General features: G+C 44.3%; 1 protein-coding gene across 2 annotated transcripts; it reads right to left on the bottom strand.

The window, feature by feature from the left end:
* Positions 1–812: 812 nt before the first annotated feature.
* On the bottom strand, positions 813–14,565 carry JPT1 (Jupiter microtubule associated homolog 1). 2 transcript variants are annotated; one of them, XM_081162784.1, is made up of 5 exons: positions 14,371–14,535; positions 8,163–8,305; positions 7,471–7,568; positions 6,549–6,567; positions 813–1,844 (listed from the first exon to the last, which is right to left on the bottom strand). In XM_081162784.1, exons 1-5 carry the CDS (start codon positions 14,424–14,426, stop codon positions 1,690–1,692), a joined length of 471 nt encoding a protein of 156 aa, XP_081018910.1. In that variant the 5' UTR covers positions 14,427–14,535; the 3' UTR covers positions 813–1,689. The 2 variants fall into 2 exon arrangements, with proteins under 2 accessions (XP_081018910.1, XP_081018911.1); XM_081162785.1 differs by lacking the exon at positions 6,549–6,567 and having other exon boundaries at positions 7,467–7,568; positions 14,371–14,565.
* Positions 14,566–19,305: the final 4,740 nt, after the last annotated feature.

Raw genomic sequence — 19,305 nt, 5'->3', positions numbered from 1 at the left:
TTGATTTCAGAGAGGAAGGGAGAGGGAGAGAAACATCGATGATGAGAGTCATTGATTGGCTGCCTCCTGCATGCCCCCCACTGAGGATGGAGCCCACAACCCGGGCATGTGCCCTGACCAGGAATCGGACCTCGATCTCCTGGGTCCTAGGTCAATGCTCAGTGGCTGAGCCATGCCCGGCTGGGCCAAAAGGTGTCACTTTTTAAGTTAGGAAATTGAGCCCCAAATGACAAGCCAATAGAATACAGCTGGGTCAGTAGCACAGCTGGACTTAATAATGCCCAATTGAGACACAATACAGCACGTTAACCTGGAACTTTCTCCCTAAACCCAGCTGTCTCCGTATCACTCAAGGGGACTCATTCCCCCCATCCTCCCACCCACCCCCTTCTAATTATGTGAACCCCTCCCTTCCTCTGGAGCGCTCTTCTCTTCTTTGAGCACCCACCAGAGAATTACCTTGCAGGTGTGAGAGGACTTACAACTTTAAATCTTACCACCCAGCACAAAGGGTGGGTGGTAGAAGAGTCTAAAATATATTGGCTAATAATTATTTTGGTTACCAATTCGTCTTATTCCTGAATTTTATTACCACAGATATGAGAGTTCATGATCCTTTTGGCATTTTGAACTCATGCTATGAATCTAAACCTGCCGCTCTAGAGAACTTTCTTTACAGAGAAGCCCACTTGTCTCTGGGCCTCACCAGTCTGACCCTGCAATCGCTGAGCAGCAGGACCTGCAGGAACAAAGCAGCAACTAGACAGGTAGAACACTGAGACAGTCTCAGAAAGACGACACAGGACACGGTGTTTCAAAATTTGTACACTTGTTTACTTCAAGCAACAGTCCAGGATTGTGAAGTACAACACGCTTTTTAAGGATGAGACTTTTCGTTTGAGGGTCAAGCACCAGCATCATGCACACAGCTTCAAGTTCTCTCTGAGCCCTGCCCCAGCGGGGCCGCCCAGGTCGCAGACCCGCTTCTGCGTGGCCCCTGCCCTCGCTGGCTCCACGCGCTTGCGTTGGTCCTTTGGCGTGGACACGGAGCTGTTCTCTGCGGGAGCGCAGGAGGCTTTGCTCCTTGGCCAGTCAAGTTAGTATCTGGCTTATTTCTTACGGTTCAAAAATAAAAGGCAGTTTCTTTGCTCTGCAGGCAGCAAGGCATGAGGCACAGGCCTCTTGACTGTTCATATGGCACAGAAGATGCTTTTAGCAAAGGGCACTGACAAGTTAGGGCAACGCCAGGAAGGTTCAGCAGAGAGCCCTGTGTCGAAGGCCTGCGGGACGGTGCCTGTGGACTGTTTACGGGCCTGTCCCATCGAGGCTTGGTGCACCCAAGTAAAGCTGACAGGAAGGGGTTTTAAAAACCTCAGTACAAAAGATCGTTTAACACATTTGGAATCAAATTATTTGTTCTTAAAAACACGGTACTAAGTCTCACGAAGCTTTCCCTCCAACCTACTACTAGAAAACACTCATGCCGTGGCCTATAGACCCAGAGGACTCGGGACAGATCAAGAACCTGGTCTTCAAAAGGGAAAGGAAAAAAAAGACAGCGGTACATAAAGTGCTTCTTTTTTAATGAAACAAATCCAAAAGATGTACAGTCAGGCTCAAGTTGTGCAGTTCACAAGCATGGAGAAAACAAACAAACAAACAGAACGACAGAGTTGGGGACAGTCGGAGCTAACCCAGGACGAGGCTGGACTTGCCACCAGGGGGGTTTCTTCGGGACGGCACCGGGGCTGGTGCCACCGCCACTGGGCTGGGCACTGGGGCAGCGGGCACAGGCTTCTCCTCACTCTGCCCCAGGCTGGCCTGCAAGTCTGTGTCCACATTTTCTAGGAAAACAGAATGAAATTAAGACTAACAACTATTTCCAGTGAAGATGAAAAATCTAAGATATTAGTTTTTTGAGGAAGGTTCCAAACAGACCTGGAAATGTGAAGAAGAAAATGACAACCACCAACCATGTCCCCGCCACCCAGAATTAACCACTGTCAGCGTGTTGCTGTATTTGCCCCAGGCCCTTTTCTGTGTATGTTCTTCCTCAATGACACAAATAATGAAGACATGAATATTTTATTTAAAAAAATTTCTTTAATCCTCACCTGAGGATATTTTTTCCATTGCTTTTCAGAGAGAGAGACTGATGTGAGAGATGGTGCCTCCCGCACACACCCCAACTAGGGCTGGGGATCGAGCTTGCAACCGAGGTCCGTGCCTTGGCCGGAATCAAACCCAGGACCCTTCGGTCCCTGGCCAACGCTCTAACCACTGAGCAAACTGGCCAGGGCAAAGGCGTATTTTAAATTAAAACATCACATATAATCTCTAGGTCCCTGATCCCTAATACACTTCTATATGAGACTCCTCGCCCTGTTCCCAGCAGGTTTGTTTTATGTGTATTTTCTTTCCAACACATTATGATGCTGTTTCTGTTGTATTTAACATAAATGATATCAACTTCCCTTTTTTTCACTCTTGCAAAGAGACCCATATTTATACACACGGTTATAATTCACCTTAATAAACTGCTTTATTATATATATTATGCATTGGTCCAGTCTTCTCCTCCCGAAAGCAACCAACCCAACCACTGAGAACCCAGCTGTGATGCATCCGCACTGGAACGTGTGCCACGCCTTCAACTTGGACAGACGCTACTCCCCACCCTCCCAAGTGGCTGTGCCACGGTCCACCCCACAACCACGTCAAATGTGCCCTCCTTACACGTGCATATCCACAGCTTGAGAGCCACCTCGCTTTGCTATTTGCCAAACTGATGGGTGAGAAACACTCCTGCATTCCTGGACTGTTACGTGTCCCTGATTACTGGGCAAGGGTGATTTTAACTCCATAGATTGCCAGTTGTACCATCAACATTTATTAGGGTCCACCTTTCCCCTGCTGACTGGTAATAGCACCTCCATTAACCAGGTCACTCCCATCTCTTATTACCTGGGCATACTCCACATTAAAGTGTTTAGAATTAGTGTATTATTATCCAATATTTTGGATATTGCCTGACTCATTCACTGATCTGTGAAATTCCCAACAAGCATGTATATTCTTAACCAGGTAGTTTCCAAAATCAGACGTCAATGATTCAAAGTCAAGAGCAACCGCAAAAGAAAAAACTCAGTATTTTCTGTGAAAGGAACTTTCCACGAAGAGTTTAAGTTTTAAGGCATGTTAGATTTATTTTTTATTTTTAACAAAATGCCAGGCCTCGTTCCATTGTTAAACCACACTCAGTTATGTGTTCATTCTGACACTTGCGCCTTAGGATAATCACACACACACACATACACACATACAGGCACCTTTATTAGAAGGTGGGGGAGAAAAGCTACCATAAACTTAGAAAAAAGTTTCCCATCTCACCCAAGGATATGATTTTATTGATTTGGGGGGGAGGGAGGGAAACATCGATGTGAGATAGAAACATCAATTGGTTGTCCCTCGTTGCGCCCCAACCGGGGACTGAACCCACAACTTAGGTCTGTGCCCTGACCAGTCATCGAGCCCGCAGTCTCCTGTGTACGGGATGATGCCCAGCCACCTGAGCCACCTGAGCCACCGGCCAGGCCGCAAAGACATGTATCCCCTCCCCACCCCGGGAGTTCCAAACCCTGGAAGCAGTGACGCGAAACACTCCCTGGTTATACTCTACTACGTAAGAACTCCAGATGGACTCATACTGGACATCAACGAAAAATTCTAATTTCGAAAACATGTAGTTTCTGCATTAAAGACTAAATATTAAAAGTTCATGTTCCTGAAACCACTTGCACCAAGTTTGGCTTCAGCCGACTGAAAGAGAGAAGTCCAAGGGGAAGAGGTCTTCGGTCAGAAACACAACACAATCTCAGAAATAAGCCGCTGCTGCCTTTAACATTGCATGTTATGAATTTCTGGAGCATTCTATAGATGTAACATAGTATGACACACATAATGTCCTATAGTACTGAACTACAAGTAAAGACCTGGTATAACAGCCTCACGGTTGTGAACTGAAGTTCGGGGAGAAGGGACCAGTCACCCTTTGGTTTCCTGTTGCTACAGGCTTGTCACACAAGAAATGGTCACACGCATCACCATCGAGTACCCAAGTCCTACAGTGAGTGTCCCTTACATAACCTAGGAAAATACGTCCGATGTGCTACAAATACAAACAAAACCCCCTTTTTAAAACAACCCAAAACAGATGGATACAGACCATGAGCTCAGGCTGAGCCAGCGCATCAACGCGAGCGGACAGTCCCATTCCTGCCGCCAGGCCGCGGCCTCTGCCCGCTGTACAGAACCCACCCGAATTCACTGTCTGTCTGGGCCAAGCAGTCAGTGAGAACTTCTACAGGACACGAAATCACCTTGCAGCTCTACCAGGGCGGTTAGTTTCCATAAAGTGATTTTTAGATAAATCAAGCTCATTCCCACCAATCTTCTACTTGTCTTTCATTATTAATGGAGCTGTTCTGTCTTTCACAAGGTAATAACATGCCAAAAAAGGAAAAGAACACATGGAGACTAAACAGCAGCAGGCCATCATTTAAATGCTCGTTTGTCAGAAATAAATACTCCAGCCAGAAGAGATGGCGGTTTGTTTGTTCCTCCATCTCCTAAGTCTGCACTGAGATAAGGAATTGAGTTTAGGAAGTTCTATAGCAGCTCGACAGAGAAAGCTTTTGTCTGCTAAATCTATTAATTAAAAAAATTGGGCTTTAAACAAAAATACTTCTCCCATAACATCCATCTTACATACTCCAGACTACTGACTTGTCTTTCCTCCCTGGCGGATCAGTAAAATACAGAAGTGATTCATTATAAGGACCAAAGAGTTAGAACAGGAAGAGAAAGTAGCAGAGCACGTAACCTGCCCGACGGCACGGAGGGACTTCTGCCTCAATTTCCTGGACCCTCCCCCTCTTCCTTATAGATTTCCAAAGTCCTCCCCGCGGCCACTGCTGTGTTTAATTACCCAACAGACTAAGGCAATTTCCCACATATCCAAACAAAATCTGTTTTATTTAAACTGAGCAGAGTAGCTCGGCTTTGAAGGAATCTTGGCAACAGAGCTGGGGTTGACCTCTACTCCACCAGATGTATCTTACATGACTAGGCCCCTTGTCATTTTATGACAAGTAAACTAAAAGTAGCAGCAGATGGGAACACAAAATAATCAGGTGGCAAAATTGATGACCATTTTAAAAAAAAGACGAAGGACTTGTCACACTACACAATTCAATGTGCTATTTACCTGCAGAATCTATAACAAATTGAGCTGGGGGGGATTATTAATCATTCAGCAAGACACATGACACATTCTTCCACAACTTCATCAGGGTTCTCACATACTTCTCCAGGTTCCCCAAATTCATTTCTAATTGTATTCATTGGCCAAAATTAGTGAGTAAAGATTGTGGCTAAGGTCTAACAGTTGGAAGTATTTCAGAATATGAAAATCAGTGGAATCGAAAAGCCTAGAAGGTATTTTACCTCCAGAACAGTCTTTTCAAATGGAACAAACTGGACACAGACAAAAACAAAAGGTAATGTGTCCAACGAGCAGGAGCCCGGGTTCCACTCACAAAGGTTCAGAAGAATCTCCTCCCCAACCCCCATTGAGAAACACGTTCTAGAGGACAGAAGAGGAATGTGGTTCTTAAACATCGATTCCCTGGAGACTGATCACAGAATGTAAGGTAGGAAAGGCCACAAGGAAGCGCTTCTGGCCAGAAGGCCTACGATAGCGATGGCCGCACTCTACCAAGTCCTACTGCCAGGCCTGTCAACTCTGCATTACCCTCGTCAGCAATGCTAGCACTTGTTAAGGAAACGCCAATAATTACTCCACAGATTTAGAATAATCCAATAAATGATGACAGCTTTTTTTCCACACGGATGCTAACTGAGAATTTACATCTGCCCCCTAAATCACCACTTACAAGACCACAGGGTTGCCCTGTCTCGATGAATGACACCTCAGCATAAAATCCAGCTTGGTAAGTTCCATGCTGTGGGCCAAGCCTGAGCTGCCAGAGCTGTTTACCAAAAAGCTCTCATCAAGTGTAACGAACACCAGCCCAAATAATGTACATGCACCTGTAAAGGATTTGGGGTTTTCCCTTCTGGTACATTTATGGTGCTGCTCTCACTGCCAGCCGATACCACACGCGGTCAGGCTCGCTAACTTTCCTGCTTCATTTTTCGTCGCTCCCCACCCAGAGTATGCTGATTCTCAGGCAAACCAGGTTGCAGTCCCCAGTCTCTTCCCCAAGACATGATCTGAATCAAAATTCCAATCTATTCTTTCATTGATTTTGGAGAGGAAGAGACAGAAACATCAATCGGCTGCCTCTTGCACATGCCCCAACTGGGGACCAAACCCACAATCCAGGCATGTGCCCCGATCAGGCATCAAACCCGCAACCTTTTGGTGTATAGGACGACGCTCCAGCCAACTGAGCCACCCAGCCAAGGCTCCCATCTATTCTAAAACCATTTAAAGAACCAGAAATTTGGGCTTCAGAAGTACTCACCATGAATGTCGCCTTCTCCCTGGAAAAGAAAAGACATTAAAAATTTACTCCAGATTTTAATTTTACAACATACAAATAAAGCAGTCTCTGTTCAGAGAGGCTACTATCTATCTGAAACCAAATGTTTTCAAGGTCAAGGTCAGGCTGCATTACAACAAGCAATCTTTATTCAACTGAGGAAAAAGCTGGACAAAAATGTCACTGGACAATTTGCCCCAGTGCCGGCAACACACCCAAAATCCAAGAAACCGCAACATCTAACCAATATCACCCCAATAGAGTTAAAAATTTTTTGAAAAAAAACCTTACTATCTACGCTGATGACCTGTATCAATGAGCATTTCAGAGGCTCTTTTATCAGAATGGGAAACTGGTGAATCTACCCTCCCTTCTCCCTCTTTCTTCTCACCTAGGGTTGAAGGGCATCTAACAATCCCAAAGCCCACAGGGAGATGGCTAATGCCTCCATGTGCTCTGAGATCCCTACGCAGGACAGCCTACCAGGCTTTCCAGACACACAGCTAGGGGCTTTGGGGTGGTGCTACAGTCTCCTGGAGTTCAGCTCAAAACAACTGGACAACATTTGCCAACAATTTAAATTGTCCTTGAACTCAGAAATACCACATATATGAGATACACAGGAAGTGGGTGTGATTCAGAAATTCCAAAAGTTGATACCGAAGTGTAGAGACCAATCCTAATGGTTGAAGAGACCTCAGGACACACCAAGATCACGTTTACTCACTTTCTGACTTCCCTGTCTTTAGTTCTCAATCTCCAATCACCAACATGGCCGGGTCCCTTTCCCAGCAACCTCTACGGAAAACTCCAGGGGCAGAGCTGAAGCTCCTAGTACAACGGGGGGAGTCTGATTTCTAAACTGAATTAAAGCCTGCCCTCTTCCCCAGGTTGTCACACTGACCTTCAGGTCTAAGAAGTCTCCAGAGTTGGCTTCAGAAGAGTTCCTTCTCTGGGGTCCAGATGACTCAGAATCTTCTCTGCCACCACTGGACTTGGCACCTGTAGCAGGAATATAATAGGAAGACCTAAAGCAAACACTTTCTTAGTGAGTGATGTACATTAGCCTCATATTACAAAATGAGCAAACAGTGTTAGGGAGGTTAAGTGACAGCTTAAAAATTCGACAGAGGGCCCAGCCAGTGTGGCTCAGCGGTTGAGCATCGACCTAGGATCCAGGAGATCGCTGTTTGATTCCCGGTCAGGGCACATGCCTGGGCTGTGGGCTGGACCCCCAGTAGGGGGCGTGCAGGAGGCAGCCAATCAATGACTCTCTCATCATTGATGTTTCTCTCTCTCGCCCTCTCCCTTCCTCTCTCTGAAATCAATAAGGACATATTAAATAAATAAAAAGTTCGACAGAGGGACTGAATAAACCAATCTGATGTCATTCCTTATTCTGACCCATCCCATAAATTCTCAGCGCTTCCCGAGACTTAGTCCCAGTCTTTCCTCCAGTGAGAAGCTTTAACTGTCGTTTATCTCATTAGGATAAAGCTGGATCTTGCTCAGCCCTAAACCAGCTGTGGCTGTCCACACTGGCCGCCTCCCTTGACCAGCGATCAGACATGAGCCAATCACTGCCATAAGCCATACCTGCCGACTTGGCCCACGAAGGGGGATTTTCCTCAGGTGTCCCAAAGATGCTAGAGGCCATTTTGTTCTTCCTCACAGGCTGTTCTGTCGGTTCATCAAAGCCTAATGAAAAATTGGATCCGCCACCTGGAGGCCGCAAAACCCTAGGAAGAATGACAAAACATTAGTTTCAAACTACACCAAAACATTTCTTGGCAAAAATGTTGTCAAATACCTTTCACTTCATTTCCCCCGCCCATTCATTCCCCTTCCCTCCCACAAAAGAGCTGCTAGTGGGGAAGGGGTATTGATTCCATGGGGTATAAATTCAATGCTGGATGTTAAGATATTAAAATGCTGCTTTACAATATCTGTAGTAAGGTTGTCATCAAACGAGGCGGCTGAAACAGCCCAAAAGTCATCACAAACAACAGCCTGGCTGGCGTCCACTTTTAAGAAATGGCAGAAAACCTAAGAGACCGTGCCTCCTGGGCTTAGCTGGATATACAGGGTGCGGCAAAAGCAGGTTTACAGAGTGAGTATGCAAAACAGAGTATATTCTTATGCTATTATTTATTAATTATTGCATCATTTTCCATACAAACTGTAAATCTACTTTTGCTCCACCCTGTATGTGCAAAGAAGTTCAGGAGCATATCTTATTATTTATTTTCCATTTTTATTTTCAACAAAATAAAAAATGGAAGAATATACATATTAAAAGTTAGCTAGACCAATTCAGAAGCCCAAGCAAAGGTGATCATAAAGCATCTCCCCTATTCTCAACATCACAAACAAGCCCTGTTTATATACTTGTACCTCACTATTGTCACTAGTAAACACCAGTGACTAGCCACAGGGAAAAAGTCAATATGAGAAATTAAGTGTAAGATTCATGGCATGTTCTATAGGCGTGCACCTTTCACACCACCTATAGCTTTTTGTTCAACAAGGAATACAGTACTTTCACGTTTCCAAATCTTATCTTCCTGCCACAGGCTGACCAATTTGTCCCCTCCCTGGAAAACCTCAAAAGCACAGAAAATGAAGATGGTTTTATGGGAAGATTTTTCTAACTACTGATTCACTTCCTTTATTACGGATAGCAATAGTCTGGTTTCTATTTCTTCTTAAGTCAGTTTGAATAAGAAACATTTTTCAAGGAATATGACCATTTCATCCAAGTTTCCAAATAAATATAGTTGTCATTTGTAAACTTAGCTCCTAAGGTTAGAAAATAAAGGAAAAATTAATCAGGGTATAAAAATTCTCTTCTAAGTACCCCACTAAAGGCATTCCCACATTTTGATTTTTTTACTATTGTTCCATTCTAAATATTTTAGCATTTCCATTATTTTCTTCTTTGACCCATAAATTAGTTAGAAGTGCATTTGTAAGTTTCCAAACATAGGAGTCTTTGTAGTTTATTGATTTCTAGCTTTTAATTATAACAAAGACAACAGTTTTATGACATGAACCCTTTGAAATTTGATGAGATGTGCCTTATGGCCTAATATGTGGTGAATTTTATAAATCTCTCTGAATGTGTATTTGCCAATGTTCTATATGTCCATTAGATCAAGCCTGTTAATCGAGTTGTTCAAATCTACTAATTAAATGTTTTATCACTTACTGAGAGAATCTGTTAGCAACTTCTACTACAATGGGGGGTTTCTCAGTTTTTCCTCAGAATTCTGTTAAGATCAATAGTTCTTTCTCGCCCTGGCTGGAGTGGCTCAGTTGGTTGAGCACTGTCCCATGCACCAAAAGAACACTGGTTCTATTCCAGGTCAGGGCACATACCCAGGTTGCGGGTTTGATCCCCACTCAGGGTGCGTGCGGGAGGCAACCAATGTTTCTCCCTTAAATCAGTGCTTCTCTCTTTCCCTCTCCCTTCTTCTCTCTCTAAAAATCAATTTAAAAATATTATTTAAAAAAAAAAAAAAGAGTTCTCTGTCAAAAAGACTGCCACTGGAATATTTTAGATCAGTGGGGAAAACTGCAATGGGTTAAGTGGCTTTTCAGTTTGATTAAATAAAATATATATCCCTAACTCACTTCAGTTACCAAAAAGTTCCAGGTAGGTCAAATATTTCAATTTAAAGAGTAAAACAAAAATACCGGAAGAAAATATGTACAAATGTTTCCTAGTCTTGAAGAAAAGGGCTTGTTTTCTAAGCACAGGATAAAAGCCGGAAATCCTAAAATGGACAGATTAAATTTGGCAAAATACACATAATGTTTGAAAAGGATACTATCATTAGTATATGAAATGCTCTTAAAAATCATTTTAAAAATTATGAGAAAAATGGGCAAAAGGTAGTAAAGGTGATTTAAAAATATGGATAGCCTCTAAATATTAAAAATTCAACCTCATTAGCAAATAAATGAAATTTAAAACACAGTTTTTTTGCTTATTAGACTGGTAAAGAAGAAATAAAAATTTGCCAAATCCCAGCATTAATAGAAGTGTGAGAAAATCTGTATAAATTTTCTAAAGAACATTTTGATAATATGTATCAAATGTTTGCTTGCATTTTATATGAATCAGCACTTCTACTTTCAAAAATTATCCTAAGTAGGTAACCAGACATATGTACAAGGACACTCCTACAAACAGGTTAATCTGTAAAAAGGAGGAAATACCCTAGTTATCCAATAGTAGGAGGTTAGGTATCAAAGTCTGTCCATACAACAGAAAGCTATATACATGAGGGTGAGATTTACCTTTAGTAGATGAAAAAGGTTACCCAAAACCCAGTGAACAAAAAGGTTCGAGAACAAATATAAGCCCAATTACGTGTTATATAAAATGACACGTATAGAGATAAACACTTATCTGGCTGTGACGCTGGGTAAGTCGCTTAACCTCTCTATGCTTCAGTTTCTCTTCTATAAAAGTAAGATAATAATAGCGGCCTAGTAAGACTATTAGAAGGATGTCAGATATACTGTGCTTGGAATAGCAACTGGAACGTGGTGATCATGCGTCCTAGCTATGATAACAGTCATAACTAGACATAAATATCTGAAAGTATGTGCACCACAGAGTAACAGGTGGAAGGAACCCAAAAGGTACAACTGGCTAGAGATCCTTTGTATAAAGGACCAGAGAGTAAATATTTTTGGCTTGTGGGTCACATAGTCTCGCACAACTAACTGCATCACATGGCACAGAGGAGCCACAGACAACATGAAAATGAATGAGAGAGCGGTGCTCCAATAAAACTTCATTTAGAGACACTGCAATTTGATTTTCATGTCATTTTCACAAGTCATGAAATATTTTTCTTCTTGGTATTTTTTTTTCCTTCAACCATATATAAATGTCAGGATCCAATGCCAGCTGGGTTTGACCCTCAGTGGTAGTTTGCTGGGCTCTGCTCTATCCCAGCAATTTGCAACTGGTGTTCTATAAGAATGTTTAAAATATGCAATCAATACCTGGCTATGTAGTCAGGGGCACTGACATCTTTTCCCTTGGATTGTCAAATTTAAAAAAATGGCAACATGCCAACGTAACAATAGCCATCTGGTGTGAGTGAATCAAAATTATACCTATTTTTTTAGTCAGATCAGCAAAAAATATGAGACATTAAATATCCACTTAGATTAAATTCACTATATGAAGGTAAATGCATTCAGGTATACATTTTATGAGGATGATAATTTTAAGTTAGTGTAATTGTTTAAATCACAATTAAAAGATATGTTATAAATTCTTAATAGGCTTTCTCTCATGTTAGTTTGAAGTGACCAGGTTGTCAACATCTGCACCCCAAAAGTTGACTTGCTTCATTGTCTTCCCCCTTTGTTCCCCAGAGATTAGATTTTTTTCCTTACCATCATAATTAAACCCTCATGATTTTTTAGCCAGATGAAAATCTTCAGAACCCTACTGGGCTGGGAAATATTTTTTGGCCTTAAGAACAAAAAAAGACACTAGTACCCAAACACCAGTTTACAAAAAAAGTCAAAGCTCTGACCATTCCAACTTTTTAAAGGTTTGTGTTCCTCCTGCAACAGCAGGTAGGAACTACTCCGATGACGTCAGTGTTGTTGGAGCCCATTTGTAACAGCCAGGCATCCCCAAACAAAGGATTTGAATCATAAGACAGAAATTATATTGGTTTTACTTTTTAAGGCCCTACTACTCTTTTTGAGCTACACAATGACAACGAAATCAGGATTACATATTTCAGGCTCGACAAAAATGTTTCCATGTACTGCAGATAGCACATTTTTAAAAATTACTTTTTCTTTCTTCTCTCTTTAAATCCTAGAGTTCCCATATGATCTCTGCAGATCGTTTCCTAACACACTAAATCTATAACGTGTTTATGGAGCCAGGAGAATGTTACTGGGAGAAAGAAGTTGAGGAGCATGAGGTGAGATCATAGAAGGAAAGGTAGGAAGTAAATAGGGGGACAATGCTACAGTCCTGAGGTCACAAGGCTGGAGAGAAATTGGTGACAAAGGGTGAATTAAAACACTTATTGTGCAGATTCAAAACTCATTTCTGCCTCACATTTCAAATCTGCATATCAAAAAACGAGTGTGAGGGTTCATTTGACCAGGTCCCCGAAATTCTTTATGAAGCACTAAGCCGCACTCAGCCCCAAAGGATGAAACCTCAGATTTTTTTTACACATTAACATTCCAACCACTACATTCTGACTTGCAGAAAGTTGACCCCATGGCACAAACTGAAAAACCACTGTTCAATGTGCTCCACTGTCCTCTGAAAAAAAAATGATCTCATTGGAAGGATGACAACAGAAGAGGGAGTGACCCTCTCCAGCATTTCCGTAGGTCTGTACTCCTCAAGCTCCCCCATTCTCCCAGGAACCACTAATTCAGTCTTTTAAAATCTCTCCCGTTTTTTCCTACATTGTGAAAGGGAAAGGAATGAGTTAAAAAGGAATGTCATTTCCAAAGCTCCCTCCTGAGACTCACTGCTGAGGCTGAGGCCTGCTTTTGTCCCCAAGTTCTCCAGCCCCTATGAGACACAGCTATTTCACGGCTGTCTTCTTAGCCCCACAAAATGGCTCCCTTTGTGCCACTTGCTCAGGACCCCAAGGCTGGCCACACACGACTCAGGTCACTGTCAACGAAGAACAGATGCCCAGAAACAGTGGAGTCTCAGCTTCCTCCAAGCCCTGAGTAAGGATCCCAGAGACGCCTGGATCCCACCTTAAAGAGCAGCCAGTGTGCAATTAGCCAAGACAATGTGGGCATGTTCCACCGGATCCAAACCCTTCCGCCAAGTTAGGCAGCCGCCTGGCAAACGGTCCCAGTCCAAACGCCATGCCCAGGGCCCCCTTTCCCAAATGCAGTGGCCTGAGTGGCCAGAAAGGCCCCGGCTTCCCAAGTGGAGATAGTATACGGAAGAGACAATGGATGTCTCCGGCCCCGCCCAAGAACAGGAAGCCTCCTCCAGCGAGGGAACTGGGGCCAGAGATGAACTCATTTCACAGACGTCAACAGGGGAAGCAAAGGAGGTGGGATGCGAAGACCGAGGTCCGAAGGTTTGAGCACAGAAAAGCCCCTCGGACCGGCGCACACTCTCCCCCGTTCGGGGTGGGCGCGGGAGGGGAAGGAGCAGGGGTCTTTCCTTTGTTAGCAGACGGGAGGCACTTGGCAAAGGGCTGACGGGTGGGTCCTGGAAAGGAGTTGGGGGGTCGCAATGACCATCCCGCCTGACAAAAAAATGCCACCTGCCCGCCGGGCCCCAGTGGGCAGGAGCCCGCCGGACCCGGTCGCTGCGACCGCGGAATCTGACCGCCACGCCGCCACCTGCCCCGGGCCAGTGACAGAAGCGCGTGGCCCGGGGGTAGGACAATGGGGCCCGGCCGAGGCGCCCCGTAGGCTGTCCTGGCACCGGGGGGCTAAGACCACCGCCCTGGGGTCGGGCCGGCCACGCCAAAAAAAGGCAGTGCGCGAACCCTCTCAGCACATCCCAACTTCAAACCCGCCGCGCTGACAGGGCGAGCGTCCCCGGACCTCCGGTCCCCTCGCTCCGGGGCAGGAATGAATGAGAGGGAATCGGGCGGGGCCGGCGTGCAGGGCTCGCGGGGCGGCACAAAGGCGGGGCCGGCAGCCGAGCACCGCCGCCTGGCCAGTCGCAAGAGTGGCGCCCCGGGCACGTTACCGCCAACGACCCGCTGACCGGCCCGCGTGGTCCCGCCGGCTAGCGGCCCGCCCGACCCCGAGTCCCCCGCCGTCTCACCGGGAGCTATTCCTGCTGTTGGGGTCGACGCCCTTGAAGGTGGTGGTGGTGGTCATGGCGCCGAAGAGCGAGAAAGGCTGGCGCGGTACCACAGCGCTGAAAGGATCCGGCCAGAGGGGCGCAGAGGAGCTCCCCACCCCACCGACGGCGACCGCTGCAGAAGCCTCCGCCACCGCCTGTTGGACCGACCGTCGCCTTTATAGTGCTTGCAAACCCCGCCCCCGCCCCGCCGGCATTGGCCGATTCAAATAGCTCTCTTCTTACCTATTGGTTCCCTGGAGTGCCAAGCATACTGCCGCATCACGATTGGCTGTGGGGCTCTCCACTCACCCTAAACCCGCCTGCTTCCTGGTCAGGGAAGGTCTGGAGAAGTCCCCCTCCTCCCCACCTCAAATGTCGGAGATGATTGGACAAAGGACAACCCCCCGCCCCCGCGCTCAGGAGGAGTTATGCTCGCCGCCACTTAAAATTAAGTTACCCCACCGCGGGGAAAGCTCGCTCCAGACAAGTTGGAACCCACAGCGCAGGGCGCACTTGTCGTTACCTTACACTTGCTTATTCGCCTCACTTATGGTGGGATAGCAAGGGCATGCTCCTCAAGGGATGAAAAGTGCTGCTCTAAATGGACATTTATTGAATACCTACAGTGTGTCTTGTGTGGAAGCCTGACAGTCCCAAAGCAGACGCATTGAGTCAGCGACAGAAAGCAGGCCAAGATGATCCCTTTGAAAACGACTGGAAATTCTTTCCATTTTAATGTTACTATTTAGCTGTCATGGGCTTTGCATGCACTAGACCAAAATTACAGTCGTTCCGATTTGAGGGCCTGTTCTAAGGCTGGTTAATGCCTGGCGGCTGGGAATGGGCACATCCCTTGCCACCAAGACTATTCCAGAGCTCTGCAGCTGTTTATACCCTTAAGTCATGACTCTTCCACCTGTCTGGGTAAATCTGTCCCTGCAACAAATGCAGACACACTTGGAGGGCTCAGGAATGACTGTTTACAAAATCATGCGGGGTTTCCTCAAGGCAGATCTCTTTTTTGGGTATTTCCATAAAAATTGAACTACATTCCTCTTTGCATGGCCTCCTCCTTCCAGGCAGTTAGAAGTTTGTATTTTTGGTTAACCCCTCTTTCGAGCTCTCATGAAAAGCCAGAGGTAAGTTCTTCTCTTCTAGAAGACATGGATCATGTCTTTAAGTGCTTACCACAAAAGCATGAAACACAGTTGTATGGATTAAAATCTTTCCATTCTTAAAGACTGGGCTTAAATTTCCAAAACCTTAAAAAACAAAACACCTTCAGACCCATCTAGCCAGTCAGCATGCAAGCCCTCCTCAAAAATCATGTAATTATTGCCCTCGCCGGTGTGGCTCAGTTGGTTGGAACATTGTCCTGTGCAGTAAAGGTCCCCGGTCAGTGCACATACTCAGGTTCCAGGTTCCATCCTGGGTCAGGGTGGGAGGCAGCTGATGGATGGGTGTTTCTCTCACATCAATGTTTCATTCTCTCTCCCCCTCTCCCTTCCTCTCTCTCTCAAAAACAACAAAAAACAAACATGTAATTAAAGACTAGGAGGTAGAGGAGTAAGGTGGTTGCTGGCTCAGGCTCTCAACTCTTTTGAGTTTTTAATCTCAACTCTTACCTTTTCTGAGCATGTTTCCTCATTCTTAAAATAAGGATAAAATAGTATCTAGACTCCAGAATTGTGAGGACTAAATTAGGTAATAGATGCAAAGTGCCTGGCCTAAAATTTAAGAAGTCATCAAAGTGATAGCCATTTTTATTCTGACTTACTTGGAAAAGAATCACATTCTTTCTAACAATCTGAAATTTTTTATGTATGAAATGAGGGGTCTGCACCTGACTCTTTAGGGTCCCTTTTGACCTAGATTTTTGAATTTGTAATTGCCTTGCCTTACTTCATCCCCTGTAGTCTAGTAGAAGACAGGTTGCTGTGGCAATACAGCACTGGACTGAAAATCAAAAAGCCTAAGTTACAGGTCTGCGCCCTTTCAATGTAACACTTTTAAGTACACTTATGCCCTTGAGCCCAGTTTCATTTGTAAAACGGAGTTAAGAATTGTAAGAATGTTGTATATAGTAAATAAAAGCTTTCTCTTAGAGGTGGTCTCACCCTGGCTGCACAGCAGAATAACCTATGAGCTTTTAAGGAATATAAACAAACACGAGGCCCCATCTGTTATCTACTAAATTGGAGTTTCTGGGTGTGGGGTTCAGAGAGGGAGCAAAACATCAATATGAGAGAGATACATCGATTGGTTGCCTCCTGCACGAGCCCCAACCAGGGTGAAGAATTGAGCCTGCAACCGAGGTGCGTGCCCTTGGCCAAAATCAAACCTGGGACCCTTCAGTCAGCAGGTCAACGCTCTAACCAGAGCCAAACCAGCTAGGGCTATTTCATTATTTAAAAAAAATACCTGTCATGTGCTTTTTGAACTCAGTTTAATGATTGAATTAATGACTGCCCCACTGACAATTATTTCTAACAAGCTTTACTTCTCAGCCTCAGTATTGCAGGGTACTTCATAAGTGTATCACTTGTGTCTTAACCACACATATTTATACAAAAGTTCTGCATCCATAACTCTTAAAGCCAAATTTAGTATGCATCTGTCCATTCTTTTCTTAGCTGTACCCTCACCAAAAAAGGGGGGGGCGATCAATGCCCACTGAGACAACCCAAGTTCTCTTAAACTCATTTGCCATTAAACAAATGCACTGAGAGGTCTCCAATAATGGAAAATAGCTTTGTCATGTTCCTGCCTTCTCTTTATTCAAAGATAAAAGATAAGGTAAACTAAGGTCTGACACACACTTCTCAGGTTTTTTTGTTTTTAAATCCTCACCAGAAGATATTTTTTCCACTGCTTTTGAGGTAGGGGGGAGACAGAAAGAAAGGAAGGGAGAGGGAGAAACACCGATGTGAGAGAGACACACCGAATGGCTGCCTTTTGCACGAATCCCAACCAGGGCCGGGGACAAGCTTGCAACCAAGGTATGTGCCGTTGGCTGGAATCGAACCCAGGACGCTTCAGTCCACTGATCAATACTCTAACCACTGAGCCAAACCAGCCAGGGCCTCAGGTCCTTTTTAATCACCGAACTGGAGAGAGAGCGTAATTCGTATCTCCCCATTGTTTCTTCCTCATCTCAAGAGCTGAATAAAATATTATCCCTTTTCCCAATTCCGTGTTATTTGTCTATTTATTAATAAACAGGCAAAAACTCCCCATACCCATCTGTCCCGCTTTCCTAAAAATGAATTTCACTTTCTTAGCAAAAATAATTGCTAACATTTTAAAGGGTATGCTCAGAAAAATGTGTGGAAAAAATTTTCCCTTAATATCCCCAATTGTTTTAACTTGTGGCAAAGTTAATCACATATGCCTTAAAAATGGGAATTGCAAAGAAAAGATATTACATGACAATTCTTTGACTTTTAAACTGTTTCACACAGACCCAAGGGTGTAGGAAATTCTAAAATGATCTTAGTCACATGTCACTGCTTACAGGGAACACTCAATGTTACAAATAATAGATTCCTAGCCTGTTTATATACTCTAATTATGTTCCATTCTGAGGAACTTATTTTCATTAACCACTAAACAGACCAAAGTCTCATTATAAAACATACTTCTCTCTACATTCAGGATTAACCCTCAAATCATCACCTAGATAATCAGAACGCTGAAGCATCTTGCGGAAACGTCCTTTGGTTCCTAAAGATTGGAGAATCATTAAAATCCTGAGGAATGCCCTGGCTGGTGTGGCTCAGTTGGTTGGAGCATCGTCCCGTACACCAAAAGGTTGTGGGTTTGATTCCAGGTCTGGGCACATACCCCGGTCCGGGAGCGTGAGAGAGGCAACCAATCAATGTTTCTCTCTCACATCGATGCTCCTCCCTCTCTAAAAATCAATAAACATATCCTCACGTGAGGATTAAAAAAATAAATCTTGAGGAAATCGTTTCCTTAAAGACTCACTAGAGCACAATTTAGTATTAAGCATTTATTAAAAAACCTACTGAGACATGAGACAAAGATCATATTCTGTTTTTTAAATAGAAAGTTCTTGGCCAAGTCTCTGATTTCTCATTTACATTAAGTGCAGACCAATTGGTACTCAGTTGAAGCCTCAGCATTCTATGGCAGAACCCATACTTCACACTAAATAAAGTAACTTTTCTGTTTTTAATCCTCACTTGAGGATGTTTTTATTGACTTTTAGAGAGAGATCAATTGGTTGCCTCCCGTACATGCCCTAACCAAGGATCAAACTCACAGCCTAGGTATGTGCCCTCACTGGGAATTGAACCCGTAATTTTTTGGTGTACGGGATGATGCTCCAACAGAGCCACCCGACCAGGGCTGAATATAGTAACTTTTACTTAGAGTTCAGTATATTGGAGGCATTTTCTGGACAGCTAAATCATATATTAGCTCAACCTGGCCAGTGTGGCCCAGTGGTTAGAGCATTGGCCCCCTGCAACGAAGGGTCACGGGTTCAGTTCCCAGCCAAGGGCACGTACCTGAGTTGCAGGTTTGACCTCGGCACCAGTGCCATGTGCAGGAGGCAATCAATCCCTGTTTCTCTCCCCTCTTCCTTCCTTCCACTCTCTCTGAAAATCCACTGGGGGGGGGGGGGGGATAGACACTCAGGTGAGGATTAACCAAAAAAAACAAATGAACAAACAAAAAAAACCAAACATATATTATCTCATTCAATCTTCACCATGAGGTGCTTAATTAACTCTTAAGAATTGTGAGGATGCCTCCTAGAACTGCTTTTCAATTCCACATTGCTTTGAAAATACATTTCTGGGCGTAGGGTAGAAGCACTGGTATTTCTTAAAAGGTCATCCAGAAATTCTAATGAAAAAACCATGATCCAGAATCACTGTCATATTTAAA

The sequence above is a fragment of the Miniopterus schreibersii genome, assembly GCF_964146895.1.
Source record: "Miniopterus schreibersii genome assembly, chromosome: 16".
Lineage (NCBI taxonomy): Eukaryota > Metazoa > Chordata > Mammalia > Chiroptera > Miniopteridae > Miniopterus > Miniopterus schreibersii.
The sequence above is the reverse complement of the archived record's forward strand: the minus strand, read 5'-3'. Positions and strand labels throughout refer to the sequence as shown.

Bases quoted from the DNA above. Each gene is read 5' to 3' on its own strand.
- JPT1 (XM_081162784.1), bottom strand. From the start codon at position 14,426: ATGACCACCACCACCACCTTCAAGGGCGTCGACCCCAACAGCAGGAAT. The intron at 8,306-14,370 runs GTGAGACGGCGG...CATTCTTCCTAG, and splicing joins AACAGCAGGAATAGCTCCCG to GGTTTTGCGGCCTCCAGGTG. The intron at 7,569-8,162 runs GTATGGCTTATG...TTCCTGCTACAG, and splicing joins TTCGTGGGCCAAGTCGGCAG to GTGCCAAGTCCAGTGGTGGC.